The following is a 21,173-nucleotide window of genomic DNA, read 5'->3' on the forward strand; positions in this document are numbered from 1 at the left end:
GATTGAAGGTGATGAATTTGATAAACAATTACAAACTATATTTGGATAATGTATTTCTTAAATCTAGCATACACATACAATTTTTATCTTCAATATTCCAGCCAGCCCCTGTAATTGTAAGATTGCAATCAGAGCCAGTCTTGGGGGTGGGCAACTTGGACACTTGCCCAAGGACCAATGCCAGGCTATTTACATACAGAAGAAACACATTATAATGAGATATTTGTTATCCTCATTGGAGAATACCATAATTATTATTATTTTCAGTGCAGTGCATAAAGGTGAATGGTTAAAATTTTAAAAAAATGTCGTTCATAGTTCTGTAAATCATCAACATCAACCAATACTGATAGAATACCAATTAGTCTGTCCCATTCCTAATATGTCGAGAATTTTCTCACTTCCTGTAATTATCTTATTTTCTTACAACTGTGTTTAACTGCCAGCAACTTACCCCTCTGACTCAACTTTGACCATATTACTTCAATGATGTCACAATGTCCATGTACTTTTCTGAATGAAAAATCACCCTCACATGAGTTACCATTTCAAGAGTTTTGCATGGCATGATACATTTAAGTTTTTCATCAGTATATTTTACTATCATAATTTGTTAAATGTTTAATGTGCAAAAATGTATGTAACCAAATGATTTAGAGATTTATTGTAAAGATATTCATGGGTACTGGTTTGTCGTAATAACTTGGAAAACATATTCATAAGTTTTAAAACACAATTTTAAGTTAACACTTGATGTAATATTAATTATGCATTTAATTTTTTTTAGACATTTCCACAAATCAGGAGAAGTAATAACTGCTGAATTGGTATCTTTTAAACTCCTTTCAAACATACATTGCATTCAGAATTTTGCTGACAACTCCTGTTACTATGACATGTGCTGAGAGTAGTTTCCCTAAGGTTACAGTTATTATCAGAACATATTGGAGATCAACTATGTCACAGGAGAAAGTCAATACACTGTCAATTTTCTCCATTGAGAAGATAATTTTCTCATCTAGATTAAAGGAAGCTTATTGTAAACTTTGCATTAAGGAAGGCAAGAGAGTTGAATTTTTGGCATACAAACAAGTAAATAATGCTAATAAAGATAATTTAAAGTGAAAATTGGAAGTCATAAATGATACTAGCTTCACATTACAAAACATCAACTTGCAGAATAAGCAAGAGTTTATCCAGAATTTTCACTTTTGATGGGTGTATGTACAATTTTAGGGGGGTGAAATTGCAAAATTTACACCAAAATGTACATAGATTATTCCAAGTTCAGAGGGGTACATGTATCACTGACACTGAGAAAGAGATATTGGATTTTTAAAATTCATCTGCACTTGGACTGGCCCTGCCTACAATGAATTATAAGAAAAGAAGAATGGGCAAAAATTATTTATGGTTTCTATTTTCATTTTTAAAACATTCATATTATATATGTTGCACTGTACGAAAGCTTTCATTGAATATGAACTACAATATTATATTTTACTTACGGAAACACTGCTGGGTTGGGTTCCCCCAATAATTGGCTTGACATTCATTGCACCGTCTTCCACCAAAACCAGGTTTACAAGAGCACTGACCATCAAACTACAAAAGGAGGAAAAACAAATTATAAGAATATAATATATGATGTAAGGATTTTTTTTTTGTTGTTTTGTGCATTCCATTTGTAAGGAAATGAGGTTATGTGCTCCCTCAGGTAGTTGTCAGTAGAAAGTGAATAGCAAATTTTGTCACTTCAAAATGAACCTACATAAATAATGCAACCAGTACATGTCACTTGTGTGTCACTCAGATTGGACCATTTGTTTAATAGCATGCATGGATCGGTCTGTTTTGACTGCACAGTGAATGCTTTTTATCAGACTGGAGGGGCCCTATCAATTTAATGTGAAACCCTCATGTGGCATGTCCCTTGTCCCTTCGATCCAAAAGCTCCCTAAATATACAAAAGCATCTTTCATTAACAGTATGGGAACTTCCTATAACATTACATGTACTCTGAGCACGTAGTGTAGATTTTGAGACTTGGTAGCACTGAATGATGTTGAAAGATGAATCACTAGAAGCAACTATGTGTTGGAGGTTTGTGCATAAAACCACTGTAGTAAGTTCTGTTTGCTGTTGTGCTAATGTTAAGTTACATGTAGACCTGTTTCGCTGAATATTTTGATTATAGAAATTAGTGTGTCATAAATCACAATTAGTTTGTTCATAAATGCTATATCAAATGTAACATAGTAACAAGAACTTCTGTGTATGCTGACTGCGTGTGACATCACTGTATTGCTGTGCACTTAGGTACCTAATTAAAAAAATGTTAATATTCATCTAAGAGTGTGCACAGAGTAAATGTATAGTGAATGTACATGACATGTCAATTTGTTAAAAAAACAACCTAAAAATAAATCTAACAAACTATTTTTTAAAAAATGTCATCAAAACATTTATCATGCCATTTTTGGTGTCTCAGATTGAACAACACTTTACATTTTTTTCTTTATTTTCAGGGCACTGTTTCTATTTTGCTTGAATGAATGCAGACAAAATTCTACAAGGTCATGTGAGAAAGTAGCGCACGAACGGGGGGGTACAGGGGTACATTGTACCCCTTCAAATTTTGAAGGGGTACTGTACCCCCTAAATCCGTAAATCCTGTTGTACCCCCTGTATCCCCTTAGATAATTTGACAGTCCCAAGGTGCTACTGTTAAAGGAACATATTTTCAATTCGCTCAATAAAAAAGGTTTAGGTATATTGTTAATAACTTACAAGCATTATCTAATTTATCTTACTTAGCTACCACAGAAATTCAAACCATTGTAAACTTATTCTACTATATTGTGCTTACTACCATGTACTTAGTTCATTGACCTGTGTTCTAGGGAACCTCTTTAAGGAGATTAAAATTGTGTAAAATTTCTGTCAAACGATGAAATCAGATAAAGTTTACTCTCAGAAAATCATGCTCCAGATGAATGCTCCTTTGCATAAGGGGGGTACACTTTTCTAAAGAAGTGGTCGTGTCGATTCAAAGATAATATATAAATCTTCATCAGAAGAGTATAGGACTGACCTTTTCTTTTGAAATTTTTAAATGGAATTTTCCAAAACGAAATACTTACACAAATAAGACGAGACATTGGGGGGTACAATGTACTCCTGTACTTCATAACTTTGTAAGAGGGAAAACTATACTTAAACCTATATATTAAGAGATTTTTTAACATAGACAAGAAAAGTCTGTGTTTCCTCTCAAATTTCGAAACGAGACTGAAATAAATCTCTGCAAAATCAAAGCGAGGTGATACTTGATGTCTGAGATGATCTCGTTCGAAACTCTGGTATCATATTTGAAGAAATTGGTGAAAATAAATTTAAATTATTGTGTGTCTTATCAGACATACCAAGCGTATAATGTATTGACTTCTTTTTTAAATGTCGTGTATTTTGTTTACTGTAATAGCAAAGTTAATGCATTAGTAACAATTGCAACCTGTGCTGCCCGGTTTAATCTATTTATAATATAATTCCGTATTGCGACGGTTCACAGCATCGAAACAAGATATAAAGCCGAAAAACGTTATTAAGAAAAGTTTTGCTTTAATGACATATACGTTGTGAAACTTTGAGTGGTGATACAATGTACGTGTTGCTTATACTAAACATTTCGTGGGTCAGGACAAAATATCTCGCCTTGTAATTGAAGGGCCCAACATGCACAAAGCTTTGGATTCCACTTTAAACTGCAGATTCAGTCCTGATTAGCCCATGAAGTGAATATACATAGAATAAGTTTTAACAACTTCTGAGTGGACACCGAACAAAAGAAAACCACAAACAAGAACGAGAAGGACCTCACCACACAGGAGCGCCTCCCAATGGCGCAATGATAGCATCCTCGCCTTGTAATCAAGGGGTCCCGGGTTCGATACCCATTGGAGGCACATGGCACAGTGGTTCGGATACCACTTTAAACCATAGGTCCAGTCCCGATTAGCCTTACTGTGCATAAAGTGGACTTAAAACACCAACTCAATCAAAGACAAAGTCACCACACAGGAGACGAGATGAAGCTGTGACAATTCTCGACTCGATCTCGATGTCATTCCTAGGTCAAATGAAAGGTTCCCCTTTCCTAGACATTAGAACAGGGTGCAATTTGTAATTTTATCAGAGGGCGACAACTTACTTTTACCTAAGTATTAGATATAGTACTTAGAATTGGACATTAATCGCTTAAAATCTAATTTTGATATCAAATGCAACACAAACACATCGCCATTCGAAGTTAAACCCCAAAGTCAAACGGGAAGAAAATTACGTTAGTCAAAGGAATGCACGGGATAAATGAGACTCACTGCAGGTCCTATGGTTTGCCAGTTGGCTTGTCAAGGCCACTGTGTTATCTAAACTATACTTCATTCAATTTTTTGCAAATTTTTCTGCATGAAAGCAATGCACTGGGGGTATAAAGAAAGTATGAAAGTATGTTTAAAACTTCTAAATCATTTTTCTAATCAGTTAAGGTTAGGTTTATGACATTTCACATTCGGCTGGTATCGTAGATATTGGTAGATTTTGGATTGAATTCACAAGGTCTTTGAGCAAGATGGGAATGTTTGATTGAGTGATTTGGTTAATTTTACTTCGCATTTCTGTCACTTCTGGCTAATCGCAAAGATGAGGATGAGTGATGGTATGATGAAATTGATGAAGGGACACTCACAAATAACACCCATGCCCAGGCCAGGATTCGAACCAGGGACCTCTGGCGTCGTAGAACGCTATGCTAACCCCTCTGCCACGGAAGCTGGCGAGGTGGGTTTTGGATTTTCTTTGTAGATGCCAAAATCTATAACTGTGATGCGCACATGCTTTTGCTTACATTAAAGTTCACCTTTTCACGTAAACGAGGAATTGACAAGTCACCTTAAAACATGCACGTATATGCATTTAATACTACTAAATATGAAAAAAAAACCTTGGCCGGCTCTTCACATTATCCACCGAAGATTGAAAAGAGAAATAAAACAATTTCCAAGCATTTGGCTTTCCTTGCTGGCTCTCACATCTGAAGGATTTCGGTTTTGTATATGTAATGATAGTACTTTCAGTGATTGAAGAACTTCGTTAGGTACAAATAATTATGTTACAAATAAATGCTTTGTCAAATGTTTTACAAATATTCCAAACTTAATTAGACCTCTTACGAGTTGATCGGGAACCATCTCAACTCAATATTTTTTTAAAAAATTACAACACCCTATAGATGTCTGAGGAAATACCGAATACATGGCTTCTAAAAGGCATTGGATGTGGTACACATCTGCCATAAATTGTTTAAAGATATTTTTATGCTTAGCTATAGGACTTTAAAATTAAAATGAACTGAACTGATGTGGACTCTATAGGATTGATATATTCAATAATATGATTTCAATATCCAGTTGGTGGGAGACGATTATTCCTGGTTGGGATGGCTGAAGCTAGAGGAGAAGAGGGGATAATCCTCCTCACCCCCCTTTAATATCAACCTGCATTAAAAATCAATAGATGTATCTTTGTTCGCAATTTTCACATTTCGAAATCCTGATATTCAGTTTCGTTAAATTCAAAATGAGCCCATGAACAAGGTCCAGAGCTTTATATTTTTCGAAAATTGTTATCTGGTTAAAATCTGTTTTTAAAATGACCATAAATTCTAAGGAAAATAAAGAAATAAAAATTATTTATGCCAATTTTTAATTTAAAAAAAAAAAACAGGAAATTTGTGTGCTGTTCTAAAATGGAATATTTCCGATGCCTTCACATTATACCTATAGTACAGGGTGTCCCATGAACGGCGCAACTGGGAATTAAGAGTGGCGTTACTTTGTAACCGAAACCTATACATACATAAGTCATACACCAAATGTTAACCCTGTCCAAGTAGATATTTTTAAACATAGAAACAACAAACGGGGTGCAGTGTTGTTCATGCAGTGTTGCCAAATGTAAGTGAAAGTGTAAATTTATTTTTCCACAAAGCATGGAAAATTGCATGTCAAACATTCGTACAGAAATTTGGACGTCAATTTCCACCTTGGGTAGGTGGACTATTTCGCCATCTATAGTTCAGAAGAAAACCGATCGTTTTCGCGTCTAGCCAATCCTGAAATGCCTCGTAAAGGCGTACCGGTCCAAATGGGTGTTTTAAAAAAATTACGAGGTACAGTGGCAACACTGTTGATGTTTGAAGACAACAAAAGGTGTGTTTAGTGATGGTCTATGACATAGAAATACTGGAAACAGGAAAAAAGAAAATTGTCATTTTCTTTTTTTCCTGTTTCCAGTATTTCCATGTCATAGACCATCACTAAATTTTTATTTTCTTTTTTTCCTGTTTCCAGTATTTCCATGTCATAGACCATCACTAAACACACCTTTCGTTGCCTTCAAACATCAACAGTGTTGGCACTGTACCTCGTAATTTTTTTAAAACACCCATTTGGACCGGTACGCCTTTACGAGGCATTTCAGGATTGGCTAGACGCGAAAACGATCGGTTTTCTTCTCTGAACTATAGATGGCGAAATAGTCCACCTACCCAAGGTGGAAATTGACGTCCAAATTTCCGTACGAATGTTTGACATGCAATTTTCCATGCTTTGTGGAAAAATAAATTTACACTTTCACTTACATTTGGCAACACTGCATGAACAACACTGCACCCCGTTTGTTGTTTCTATGTTTAAAAATATCTACTTGGACAGGGCTAACATTTGGTGTATGACTTATGTATGTACAGGTTTTGGTTACAAAGTAACGCCACTCTTAATTCCCAGTTGCGCCGTTCGTGGGACACCCTGTAGTATACCTTTGAAGTAGTATATGCATAGTATATATATATATATATATGCTTGTGTGTGTGTATGTATGTATATATATAGGAGGCTGATTTTTGTATCCCCCAAATGAAAAACGTTCCTGCGCCACTCATGTGAGAGACTTGATGCAAATATCTATGGAATCACTCGAAGACAAATTATGAAATTAGCATCTGACCATGCTGAGAAAAATAATGTCACTAAATAAAGTACACAAAGAAGATGGCAGGAAAGATCAGGGTTGCCACATTTTGCACTAGGAACAACTTATTTTTGCATTTACACTACCAACAGTAGCATCAAACTCATTCCAGTTATGAGGACACTGGTGTATTTTGATTTTTCATGTGGTTGTATGGTCAGTACTTACATACATGAGTCCCCTGACAAATTTCTGGATTTCTAGTGTTGCTAACCAAGAATATATGCCACTAAAATAGATATATATATTTTACTTTGCCCATTTTTACTTCTGTATATTTCTTATTTAGCATTGCTAGAAGCATGCATATTTAGTTTTTGACGAAAACACAAAATGTGAAATGACACATTGTAATGTTAATTTTTCATGTTTCTGAAAGGTGTGAGGTACATTTTCCTACCCTGTTTTGTCACAAAATAATGCGAAATGAACTGCAAAATGTGAAATACACCCTTAAACACGAAATTTAGAGTTTATTTACCACCACGACACTTTCTGAAGTCAGAATTATCCTGTGAGTTATGCACAAACCTCCAACACATAGCTGCTCCTAGTGATTCATCTTTCAACATCTTTCAGTATTACCAAGTCTCAAAATCTACACTACGTGCTCAGAGTACCATGTAATGTTATAGAAAGTTATGCAATTCACAGAAAATTGATTATTTCTACTGTAAATATTTGAGAAGCAAAAATGGACCCCTTCATGCACGAATAAACTTAATATTCTGGTAATGTGTTATTAAAGGGATTTGTTTATATTGTACAGTAAGTACAGTATTTAAATCAAATTTAGGGTTATATTCACAATTTTAAAACCAAAATGTCATTTTATATACTGCTTTTTCACCGCTATAACAGCGAAATTTTATTTTATTTACCGCTTTTGAACCCGAAACTGTTTTTGTACAAAGATTTTGCTTTTCTATTTACCAAAAATATGTGCCTCTAAGCATTGCTTTTCTGCCACTTGTAGTTAGTTGCAACAATGAGGAATGATGGTTGAGTGGTTGATTGACTTGATCTATTTTATTTCACTTTTCTGCCTTTTTTGGCTCATTGCAAAGATGAGGATGAATGGTGACCAGATGGGATGGATGAAAGGACAATCACAAACATATATGGATGACACAACACAAGCCTCACAGAAGATAATATTGGCTGCGATTCCAGATGTCAGAGCCTCATTAGTCTGCTAAATGCAGTCCAGGGCAAGGATGAATGATCACATGAAATGGATGAAAGGATTTTCACAAAGAAATACTCATGCTCTTGCAATGGCTGAAACCAAGGCCCTTAGTGATTGAGTGAGAGTGTGTGTGTGTGTGCTCAACCACCATTTCTAAATACTTTTCTGTTATAAATATATATCCAGTTTAATAATTGGCAACTCTGTTCATGTAACTTTTTACAACTATTAGCATTCTAAATTTCATTATTTTCTTTTGTCTTTTCAATTTTTATTATTATTATTTTATATTGCTACTGTTTCATTTATTGTTCCAGTTGATTTCACACATGTAGTACATGTACTAAAGATGAAAGTGACAAACATTAGATATCTATGTTCATTAGTTTATACATGTAATCTTTTTTTTTTTCTTTTTTCTTATTATGATTCAATTTATATTTTTATATTCTGTGTTAATCAAACTTACATGTAATCAGGGTATATTCATATTTTCCATTTTTACTTTAATTTTCCTTTACTTTGTAATAATCACCCAGACAAGGGTTTGTTTTAGGAGCGGGCCTCAAGGCCGAAACATGCCCGCTCTAATAAAGATGATTTTATTATATTTTTATTATTATTATAAAGCACTTACATGATGCCTATTGCTCTCATACCACAGAATAGCATCGTGCTAGTAACAAAAATTTGAATGATGGCACTGAAATACCTAATTTCTTATCATGTTTTTCTTTTCAAATCAAAATAATACAGATGAAAAGATTCTCTTGGGTTATCAGACAGGTGAGTTGTAGAAAGGATTCCAAGTGACTTCTACCCTGAAGATGAGAGTGACGTTAGCTCTCACAGGTTTGGAATCCTTTCCACAACTCACCTGGTCGATAGCCCAAGAGAATCTGTTCATCATTCATCACCAGGTAAGCTTCAAGACTTACTTCAAAATAATGCAGTTAAATACACATTTATAAATACATTATTGCAACATGATGAGAGTAAAATACCTGGTTGCACTGCTCAGAATATGATCCAATTGAATCACAGGCGCATGGTTCACAACCTGTTCCACTGGCAATTTTCCAATGATTTACTTCACACTGATCACAGGACAATCCTACTACATTGGGTAAGCAAGGGCACTGTCCACTTTTACGATCACATGGTCCAGCTTTAGCATCAGTTCCCAGTAGATCACACACACATTCTGTAGAAAAAAGAAATACAAAGTTGAATGTTGAACAACTGAGATTTCCAAATTCAAATACTTGGGAACCATATTAACAAATTAAAATTATGTTAAAGAGGAATGTAAAAAAAAAAAAAAAATAAATAAATAAAAGTAAAGTGTTCCCCTGTGCTTAGCACCACGCCATGAAGGCGTATAGGGGGTGTGGGGGTAACGTCCCACACTTTCTTGATCCGGTCGTGAGTGGGGGTGATGTGATCAGCATCACGCCCCTGACCACCTTTACCCCCCAGGGTTTCCCCCAGGTACCCATGTTATTCGACGCTGGGTAGGCGCCGGGGCCGCTTCCACCGTTAGAAAAGTTCCCGGATTTGAACCGGCCGGGGATCGAACCCGGGACCTTTAGCATGGTAGTCAGACGCATTACCGACTGAGCCACCGCGGCCACCAAGAGGAATGTAAAAACAGAATGTAATTCAGAAATGCATGTTACATTTCCATCCATAATCTGTTATCCATTTGTTTAATCAAAAATAATTAGAAATGCACAAGAATTCATGCCCGTAGTATTGTATGTATGTGAAACATTGTCTTTTACACTAAAACAGGAAGGTAAATGAACATATTTTGAAAAATAGTTGGGCCTAAAGAGATGAAAAAAACTACTGGGACAAATTTTCTGAAAAAGTTTTCTTTTGTGGTACTTACATTAAAGTACCTAGCTTACATAACCAAATTGCTAGAACCGATGTTTGTAAACAAGTGACAACATTGCTTTTTTTTGGTATTGCATATTACAGTAAACCCTGATTTTAGGTTCCAATATTTTACATTTTCCAGCATTGTACATTCATTCCGCATGGTCCCAATGGGGTAAAATATAATATAAATTTTCTTCTCACATTTTAATTTTTTTAACCTTGGCCTCTTGAAAAACCATAAAATCCAGGTTCCACGGGATATATTATTATTTTATTGATGAGAGATTATCAACCAACTTTCAAATGAACTTTGCACATAGCAGTGTTACATCATAGAATTGTATTATTGACTTTGGTTTATTATGGGGGCCACAGGGGCTAACCACGGCGAGAGATTTTTTGTATTTCTTCTAACTGCACTTTGGGAGGTGGTATGTAAAAATTTAATTTACTGTGAAAAAATTTGCATCATCCAAAAAATAAAACTAACCAACTTTCCACAACAAATAGTTCCTCTCCTATGATTTTTTTGTTTATACCTGAATATTTGAAAAAGCTAATCTTTAAAATTCAAATCAATTTATTAAAAAAAGGAACTCTTTAAAAAACTTTTTCACATGCACACAATAATCATATTGTATAAAATAAGGTACTTATCTTGGCATGTTGTAAAGTTGTTCCCACAGAAGTTGTGGCCTGTTCTATAAGAACAACATGTTTTACCTTAATCTTTTATGTGCAGTACCACATCCACTTTAACCCATTTTATGGATACCTATTCTTATACTTTTAAAGTGACATTCTCCAATATATATTTGCTCCCATTTCAGAATTTATACCTTAAGGCTTGGCTGGACCTTTGGCATGTGAATGGGCGAATTTTTTCAAATTTTCCTCTCCATTCGAAAAACCTCTTGGATATTTCAAAATATGAAACATTACATCAGCTTAGAATTCCTTCCAGAGCATTGACGTGAATTTTCATGTAGTTTTCTTTCACTGTTGTCTAGATATTATCAATAGTTTAATAGACTTATGAAATCAAAAACTATTGATAATATCTAGACAACAGTGAAAGAAAACTACATGAAAATTCACATCAATGCTCTAGAAGGAATTCTATTTTTTTTTATTGGGTGCATCAGCACTAAGGCTATTTTGCACCCGTCACATTATTCGGGGTCCAGAGCCTTATCGTTACAAATAACAACTCTAACGTTGCATAACTAAAATCATAAAATATTAAAATCTTCTGACTTTTGTTAAAAGCTGAGAGTGTAAAGGAGCACTCAGCACAAATAAGGACAAAACACAGGACAACACAAACAAAATTCGCCAGAGCCTCGTTAGTCTGCAGTCCGGGGTGTACTATGTGGAATTGAGGTTGACTATTGGGTGCACTACGTGGAAGGAGCACCCCTTACACCCCTAGAAGGAATTCTAAGCTGACGTAATGTTTCATATTTTGAAATATCAAAGAGGTTTTTCGAATGGAGAGGAAAATTTGAAAAAAATCGCCCGTTGCATACCAAAGGTCCAGCCGAGCCTTTAGAACTTGACAAAATATAGTATAGCAACCTTATGACACTGGTGGCTCAAGAAAAAAAATTCACCTAGGCAAGGTGGATTTTTGGAACACCCTGTACTTTGCACCCTGTCCTCCCTAACTTTTCACTCCCAATAAAACCTTGACTATGTTACATATTTACTGTTTTATATAAGAAAATTAATAGCCTTATTTTTAAATATTTAAGTACTACTTTTAAAGCATATGTTTATTGTATGTATGCATTTATTTAATACCTACATAATGATATCAAAATAACAATAATCTCTTAGCTTAAATTGTTACATGATTTTGTAATATATGTATTATGTTATGCAGCAGTAGAATGAAAAATCTCTTCCTTGAAAGGGTGGTAGTAATGAAGACAAAGGCTGTATTGAATTGTGCTTTTCAAGTCCCTACATTTTTACTTTGTTCCATGCCTAACAATTGATTACCTGCTTTAACTTGTTTTATGATGAAAAGCACTTTCATTTTCCTTCACATCTATTAGCTATTTCTTATACATTGTCTTCATATTTTCAAAACCTTTTGATCATGTTTTTATACCTCCACTAAATCGTTATTTATCCTCCAACAATTTATTTCTATTATTTCATCTTGTGCTGCCATCTTAGGTTTCTTTTTCAAAACTTCTTTCTTTCCATCTTGTGTTATTGAAATATCTGGTTTGTAACAACTCTTTTTGAAACAAATAATCATACTTATGTACCTAGGTAATCAAAATTAAGGTTTTGGCACCCCCCTCAAGGGTGGCACCTTGGACAATCACCTGGATTGCCCAACCCTTAACAACATGCCAAGGTGAGCATATTTTATTATATTATGATGTTGGCATGTGGTATGAATGAAGTTTTCAATCTATATCTACATAAATGAAAATGAAAACAGGAATTAAATATCACACAACATACCTGCACATGCTTGATTTACAGCATCTCCAAAATATGAAGCCTTACAAACTTCACAACTGAAACCTTCTGTGTTAAACAAGCACTGTAAACATTCCCCTGATCTACCATCACAATTACCAGGCCGAGAAATATCAATATTATTGCTACAGTTACAAGGTCGACATGATCCTCCTGGTGTTTCAGGATTTCCAAAATAATTGTCAGCGCACACATCACATCTTGAACCTGAGAAGAAAAGAACCTGTTTTAATAAAATAACATATGGAGCTGTTATTTGGTATAAAATTTACATTGTTCAGTTTTCAGCTACTAATACTGTATGCAACACTATAACCTTACTATAAAATATAACCACATAGAAAGATAAAATGGTAACTTTTGTCCACTTCTCATGGATACTTCCAAGGAAAGGAATTATGATGAAATGTTAAGCCAGGCAGCACAAATACTGACTTAAGAGCAAAATGGTATTAGCAACATATTAAGTGAGTTATATGATGAAGCTGGAGTTGAACATGTGCACTTTTTGTGCAATGTTTCTTTTGTGTGTTATCATAGGCGTAACTTGAGGGGCCAACATCTTCATGCATTATGTCGAAAAAGCCACCATGGAACATGTGGGGGGAGGGGTAAACTACTATGGGAGATATGTAGATGACATCCTCATCATAGGGAATGAAACTAAACTGGATAGCATTTTCAACCAATTAGGCAAGCAAGACCCCAGAATTGGTTTTACCAGAGAAGATCTGGCCAACAGTAGGATTCACTTTCTAGACTTGTGCCTTACTAAAACCAGACAACAGATTGTAACCAGGGTCTTCCATAAACCATTGGCTGGCAAGCTATACCTCCATAAGAAATCCCAACATTCGAATAGAACTAAGTTAAACGTTATTCTCAATTTTTTCATTCGATAAGAAAGGTGGGTATAAAGAATGGGTATATGATCCATGACATGGAAAAAGTGGCTAGGAAAGTTAAGAAGACTCTTAGGCAAGAATTATCACAAAATGATAAAGAGGAAGATGAAGATAAAACAAGATGAAAAGAACACTTATTTTGTTGGGATTTCGAATTTTAAGGGTGTTTCCGAGAAAATTGAAAAATCCGTAAGGGGAATACGGATAAACTGTGGGGTGAGAGCACCTCGGAGCATTGAAAAACACTTCACGTCTTATAAGAAAGGGAGGGGAGATAGGCACAATAACCCTGAAGAGCAAAAGGGAGTGTACAAGATAATATGTGAATGCGGAAAGGAATACGTGGGACAGACGGGGAGGAGTATGGAAATTAGGTGGAATGAGCATGATAAAGATATAAAAGAGGGTATACCCAAGACAGGATTATCTGAACATGTATTAGTTAACCTGCATAAGATCACTAAAAGAGAAGTCATCAGGAAAATTAACAACAAATTAGATAGGAATGTATATGAGGTAGCCTATATATGTGCAGATAATTAGAATAATCTCAATAGGGATGACGGAAACTTGGAAGATGGCTGGATTAACTTTTTTAAAAATGGGATAAAGCCACCGGGAATAGAGCCGAGATGGGCTTCCATGTTACTCCCGAGGTTAGTAAAGCTGCCGAGGTGGAAGTAGAATTCACCTTGGACTGGTGACTCACAAGCCCCAGTTGGGGAAAGGCCAGAGAGGAGGAGATTTTCTTCTCCAAGCATGAGCTGACACCATACATTCACCTACACCGAGCACCAATCGGCAGTTTGCCTTCAGCAACTTTGAACATTCTTTTGTTTTAATAGAGCATTGCGCGGTTTTAAGTATGTATATTTTACATCATCTTTTTAGTAAGTGTTCTCTACTATACCTTTTGACCTAAATCCTCAACCAACACTTTCTCGACGAGGCACCATGTCAGGTGTCTGAAAACTTCGCATTAACCTGAGGAAGGAGGTAGTATAAGCTTCGAAACATTGTTTGACCAATCTCATTATCACACACGTAAGTTACTGATTTTAATATTTTAACCTTTAGTTGATTTTTGTTCCAACTTTTAATATTAGAATACCTTTTAAAGTATTATACATTTTTCATCCTATCATCCATTTGATCATGCAATCTCAAAATACAGCCTTTTCTGTTCAGTCCTAGATGAATTAACCTGGATTGTAACAAATTCATTTATGTAATTTTATATTGTAAAAATACATAAAGTATTGTTACCAATATTCACAGAAATGTGTATCAGTATCAACATTTAACATAAAAGAGTAGAATTGGTTCATTCTTATTGAACTGGCCCAATAGAATTTATTTATTAACAAGGCACATAAAGCATCATAAAAGTACTTTTCCACCATAACACACCTGCATACCCTTCTCTGCATTCACACACAACATCTTGTGTCAGAGCATCCAAAGCACAACGTGATGCATAGGAGTGTCCAGCTTCTGCAGTTCCAGGGCAAGGACATGGACGACAAGGAATGTCAACTCCAATGCGTGGGTCACCATAATGTCCCTCAACACATCTGAAAAAAGAACAAAAAAAGAAGTGTGGTGAAAATGTGTTCTACCAAAATGGGTTCAAACATAAAATAATCTGCTCTATTTAACATTAGGCGGGGCCTACACAAATACCAATGTATTGGTATCAGTATTGGAAAGTATTGGTTGGAATTTAATCACTGATAATGGCTGGTTCTTTCTAGTGTCTTGTGGAGTGTGAAAAAATGCTGCACCACACTTTCATGGGAGCCTAAATGTCCTTTTCATTATATTTGCAAATTCATTGCAAGGAGAAATGGATTTTGTCATTAAATAACTATCTCATGTGAAATTGTAATTACTTTAAAGCAAAACTCTGGTAGCTTCATATTTCCAATGGAAAATGTACCAAAATTTATAAATATGCTGGAATACTTTGAATTTTTACATTTCTTGAGCATTCCCAAGTAGCCAAAACCATTGGACCAACTGCAGTTTTTACATGGGAAAGATCTGGTTTATGTTGGGCCAATGGTTGTTGCCAATGCTTGCCCAACCATGGAAACGTGAGTCAAAATGAGTTTTAAAAACTGCTTTCTTGTGTTAAGACAATTTTCAAGAGTATGCTGTAAATTCTAGAGTGTAAAATAAATGTAACAGTGTTTCTTTTTTAATATTTCAGTCACAGCACATACTGGAAATATAATATTTTGTTAATGAAAGTAGAAGCTATTTTTAACTTGAAGTCACTCATGAGTCCTTTGTCAGCTGCCATGAATGAAAAGATATCTCTGTGCTGGGAATTGCTTATGGTTTGTCTGTTTAGCTGTAGCAAAAAATGAACATTTTTACAGGTATTCTTGTGAAGGTGGTTCAAGATCCACATAATCAGAGTTCCAAAGAGGGCAAAATTGTTGGTGCTATTCTCACCAGTGCCAGTCTCAGAGACTGCGAATATTTGCAGGGTAAGGGTCATGGCAGCATACCAGAATGAAGGATAAACCACATCCAGGAGGATTGATTGATTTAGTTTATTTTACTTCGCATTTTGTGCCTCTTGGCTAATTTGCAAAGATGGGGATGAGTGATGAAATGATGAAATTGATGAATGGACATTCACAAACAACCAAGCCCATGTGGGATTCGAACTCGGGACCCTTGGCGTTGCAGCTCGATGTGCTAACCACTCGGCCACAGGGTCCGGCCACATCCAGGAGTAACTGTCGGAAGAAGTGGAAGCTGTCCGACAGGGATGTCAGGGTATTAAAGAGGACTGTGTCCGAAAAGCGTAAAACCACTGCTGCAAAAGCCACCGCAGAATTGAATACACACTTCACTGAACCTGTTTCTACCAAATCCATTCATTGAGAACTTCAAAGGGCCAACGTCCATGGTAGAGTTACTATACTGAAACCCTTGGTTACTAGCACCAATGCCAAAAAGTGGGTTGACTGGTGCTAGCAGCGCAAATTGGACGTTAGACGACCTGAAACACGTTGTGTTCTTGGATGAGTAGACCTTCACTGTTTTTTCAACATCTGGAAGAGTTTACATGTGGAGAAGTCTATCCGAAGCATACCAACCAGACTGCTTAGTGCCCAGAGTGAAACATGGGGGTGGATGGTGTGGGGTGCAATATGGTGGCAGTTTTTGGGACCACTGATCATTCTAGGAGGACATGTCACTGCCAACGACTATAGGGCCATTCCGGAGGACCACCTGCACCCTATGGTGGAAATATTGTTTCCTGATGGTAGTGCAGTGTTCCAGGATGATAACGCATCGATACACACTGCTAAACAGGTCACAGAGTGGTTCGATGAACATGAACGTGAGGTTGAACATCTGCTATGGCCCGCCCAGTTACCAGACCTGAACATTATTGAGCCCTTATGGGGTCTTTTGGAGGATCTCGTGTGGCAACGTTTCCCTCCAACAACAACATGTCTGACTTCTCAGTGTGATTCAGGAGGAATACAAATGTGCAGGACCTCTATCAGTCCTTCCCCAGATGTTTTGCTGCTGTAGTGGCCAACACCATACTACAGTGGAACCTCGATTTTATGTCTTTCAAGGGACCAAGCTGAAAAAAACTTGAAATGTGGGAAAATGTAAAATTGAGAAAAATTTTGTATCATTCTACTATGTTGGGACCATCAAGATCGAAAGTATTAAGTGGGAAAATGTAAAATCTGGGAATGTAAAATTGGGGTTACACTGTAATAAAGGTTAGTGCCTGTGTTCCAGGTGTTTCAGTATCAATGTCCACCACCTGTACCATTTACAGTGAAAACCCAATTTTTTGTTCCCAGATTTTTACACTTTCCTACATTATACATTCAATCTTCATGATTCCAATAGAGCAAAATCTTACAAAATTTTCCTGGATTTTACATTTTCCTGTACTTGTTTTCACCTCGATCCTATGAAAAATGTGAATCAGAGTCGCACTGTAATTATATAAGACAGAAATAATAATTACTGTATAATTATTTACGGAATCATGTGTAAGCTTGAATAAATATACATACTAACCACCAACTCAATTCAATAAAAAATGTTATTGCATTCAACAGAGCATAAACACATACAACAGCACATAAACACGAATAATACAAAAATCTTACCTGTCACAATTATGTCCTGTTGTAAAATCTCTGCATGCAGTACACTCGCCTGTTCTTGAGTCACATAGATCTGCATGTCCATTACATTCACAGAGCTGACAATTGGGAAAATTCCAAAAGTTAGGCTGGCATTGGTCACATTGGCGCCCATAGGTATTTGGTCGGCATTTACACTGTCCAGTTTGAGCATCACAGAAATTATCCAATGAGCCAATGGAATTACAATCACAGGCTATAAAAGAATTGAAGAATTTCAATTTAAATGGTATTGACAATTTGTACTCAAATAAGCTTTGTCAAAATGTACTAGTTTCTCGGAATACAGCTTACACAAATCTATTTTTACATGAGCATACATGGACCGAGTTAAATTAATTTTCATTTGACATATATTCTACAGTTCATGTTCATCTGTGTAGCAGATATTTTAATGATATTTTTAAGTCTGCATGTGTTAAGTACGGTAAGTTTGTGCATACGAAACTCACTCATAAATGTCATATCTACACAGATTGTATTAGTAATTCAGTAGTGGCATCTCCACACACAGCAGAATGACAGGACTCTAGGTGGTAGTGAAATTTAAACACTATATCTCCCAATAATGAAAGTTAACTAAGAAGAATAAAAAAATAAAAAAAAAATATATATTGAGAAGTTTGCATTGGTCACCACAATAAAGTTAATGAAAAATCTTGTGTGTAGCACTGTTATGCAAAGATGCATTGAAAATAGTTCAATACTTCTGGGAGAAAAAATTAATTTTTAATAATACACTGTATACAATTTTCTGTGGAAATTCAGTTCTTGCATCTAGTGCATGGTAATCACTTGAGACTGAAAGACCCACCTTTGATGTTTTAATATATTTTTTTAAAAAGCCTGAAAAATATTTTTTTAAAAAATTAAATTTTGTGAAATTTTGGAATTTTAAGACTACTGACTTACCTCTGCATCCTTCGGGTCCAAACCCAAATGTTCCTGGGGCACATCGATCACAACGTCTTCCAACCACATTTGTTTTACATTGACACTGTCCTCCTAAGGAACTGCAGAGTGCACTCACTGAGCCAGTTGGGTCACATTGACATTCTGCAACATAAAATATCTAGAGAGAACATATTCAAGCTCATGAAATTCATTTTCACAATATTACGTAAATATACATACATACATACATACATACATACAAAAACACTTTTTACAGTTTATTTTCAAGATTCTTGCCTGATTCTTCACATAACTCTAGTTATGTGGATGTGTATATACTATGTAGATATATTTAATAAGCCTGTTGAAATATGAAGATACCACTCGAAAAAAATTACCCATTCAAAAGAAGCTGGCCTTTTTGCAACTACTGCTTATCCTTTTTGCAACTACTGCTTATCCTTTTTGCAACTACTGTTTATGTCTAGCTATAAAGTCCATAGCGAAAGTTGTATTTTAAATATAGTAATGAATGTTTTCTACACTAGAGAGATAAACGAAGGCTCTGGAAAAGACCAATGCTGCCAACTAATGTACTTTCATTGATTTGAAACACTTGAGGAAAGAAGTTGAAAAACCCCACTTGGGAACTCTAAAACAGTTTCAGCTTTTATCACTGATATTGTGAATTTATTCCTCAAAATACCTTTACTGCTTATTAATCTAGATAAGGAGTTTTAATCAATCTACATTTTCCTTTAATTTGAAAAATTGATCCTATACTTTATTGTAGGTAAGGTTCATATCCCTGTATGACAGTGCTGATGAACTCGCAATTTCAATTCAGTTAATCAATGAAGCAAATAAATTAATGTGTTCCAAGAATGAGGTTTCCGGTCTGGAAATTTTATGTACTTTATATAAGTATACATATATGTGACTTGAAATGAAAATGTCTATTTCATTGCCTGGCTACATGTTCTCTGGAGAAACAAAGATGGTATCATACTGCAATGCAGCTGAAAGATGGGAGAATATAGTAACAGGCTTTGGACAAAAAGGTACTTTCACCAGTGTTTGCTGGATGGTGGGTGGGCGAGATATGTTGCTAGGATCAGTTACGAAGTAGCTAGGTTGATTCTTGGGGCTATTAACAACTAATATGTGCAATCTTTCCCAGCATTTACGAGAGGATATATTGGTTGAAAGTGGTAGTGGTGATGCAAAATTGCTATTTTGAAATAGTCATTGAAGTTTGTGTTATGGCTGTTGGTGTGGGTGGTGTGGGTGGTGATGGTGACATTGGGGGTTTTTAGGTGGATAAATGGTGCTTGTTTATTCCAAGGTTCAGAGGGAGTTGAGGTTTCACCCAGGTAAAAGTCACTACAGATCTGGCAGATGAGAAAGTATATCAGGTTTGAGGACTGTCTTCTAACTATCTGTGAAGATCTTTTGTTATATTCAAATATGTTTTTCTGATTTTTAAAAAAAGTCACTTCTTGTCTCTGACCATGTTTGATCAGTCTCTAATCTACCTTCATCTTTAGTCACACAGACTTACCAAATGCCCCATCATGTACATAGAAGCCAATGCTGTAGTGATACTTCTTGCAAATATCTGGAATTGGTCCCTTTAGTACATTATAAAAAGCTTGTCCACAGCGGTACCTTTCAAAATCTTGCCTTCTGTTTTCATTGGGTCGAGATCCTTGGAAGAATGGTATACTCTCTATTCTTGGAATAAGGGCAATCTGAAAGAAAAATATATATATATATAAATATTCCCCAACAGTAACCTCTGCCTAAGATTGTCATTTATCAATAAAAAAAACAACACTAAAACTTTTCTTAGGCTTCTATGAAAAGAGAGGACGTGAGAGGGCAGCTAAGAGCTCCCTTAGCACTTTTGTTTTGGTTCACACGAGATATTGCATGTCAGGGTATAAAAACAATTGAAGGTGGGGTAAAGAAAACTTTGGTAACCATTTTGGGTTTTTAAACTTCTTTCAAAAAATTATGTGTCATACATACACTATTACTCATTAACTTTACAAAATTTGAAAATGGGACGCCAATGCGATCCAGAGTTATGTTAGATTTAGGGTAGGTTAGGGTAAGGTAGAGTAGGTTAGGTATTGCATGATAATATATTTTAATACACAAATTCCTAATCTTCTAAAGTAAAAGTCTCAGAAATGAAATACAATATTGTTTGAATTATCATACATGAATCTAATGTTTAAATTCGCAGTTATTATAAATACAGGGTGATTCAAATGTCTGGTCACATAGGTAACTCAGTTATTAGTGCACATAGCGAAACATGGAAAGTGGAAAGTTGTTGGAAATAGGCGAGTTTCAATCTAAAGTGCTAGAATTTTCAACGTAGCACGCACCGATTAGGCTGTACATTGGTACGAGCTTCATTGGTAGCCGAAAATGACACATGCTTGGCCCTGAATACTGCATGGCATCACAATACTATACAGTACAGGGTAAATTAAGGATTGATGACAA

The 21,173-nt window shown here is 35.6% G+C and overlaps 1 protein-coding gene across 2 annotated transcripts in view; it reads right to left on the reverse strand.

The window, feature by feature from the left end:
• Positions 1-21,173, reverse strand: part of LanB1 (laminin subunit beta-1) — a 296,443-nt gene that overhangs the window by 84,778 nt on the left and 190,492 nt on the right. For both annotated transcript variants that reach the window (XM_083117589.1, XM_083117588.1), the window contains 7 exons: positions 20,218-20,407; positions 18,675-18,818; positions 17,727-17,958; positions 14,980-15,143; positions 12,647-12,871; positions 9,283-9,482; positions 1,509-1,605 (listed from right to left, as the gene is read on the reverse strand). In XM_083117589.1, the coding sequence (XP_082973715.1) occupies positions 1,509-1,605; positions 9,283-9,482; positions 12,647-12,871; positions 14,980-15,143; positions 17,727-17,958; positions 18,675-18,818; positions 20,218-20,407 (1,252 nt within the window). The remainder of the gene's footprint in view (positions 1-1,508; positions 1,606-9,282; positions 9,483-12,646; positions 12,872-14,979; positions 15,144-17,726; positions 17,959-18,674; positions 18,819-20,217; positions 20,408-21,173) is intronic.

The sequence above is a fragment of the Lepisma saccharinum genome, chromosome 2 (genome assembly GCF_977018435.1).
Source record: "Lepisma saccharinum chromosome 2, izLepSacc3.1, whole genome shotgun sequence".
Lineage (NCBI taxonomy): Eukaryota > Metazoa > Arthropoda > Insecta > Zygentoma > Lepismatidae > Lepisma > Lepisma saccharinum.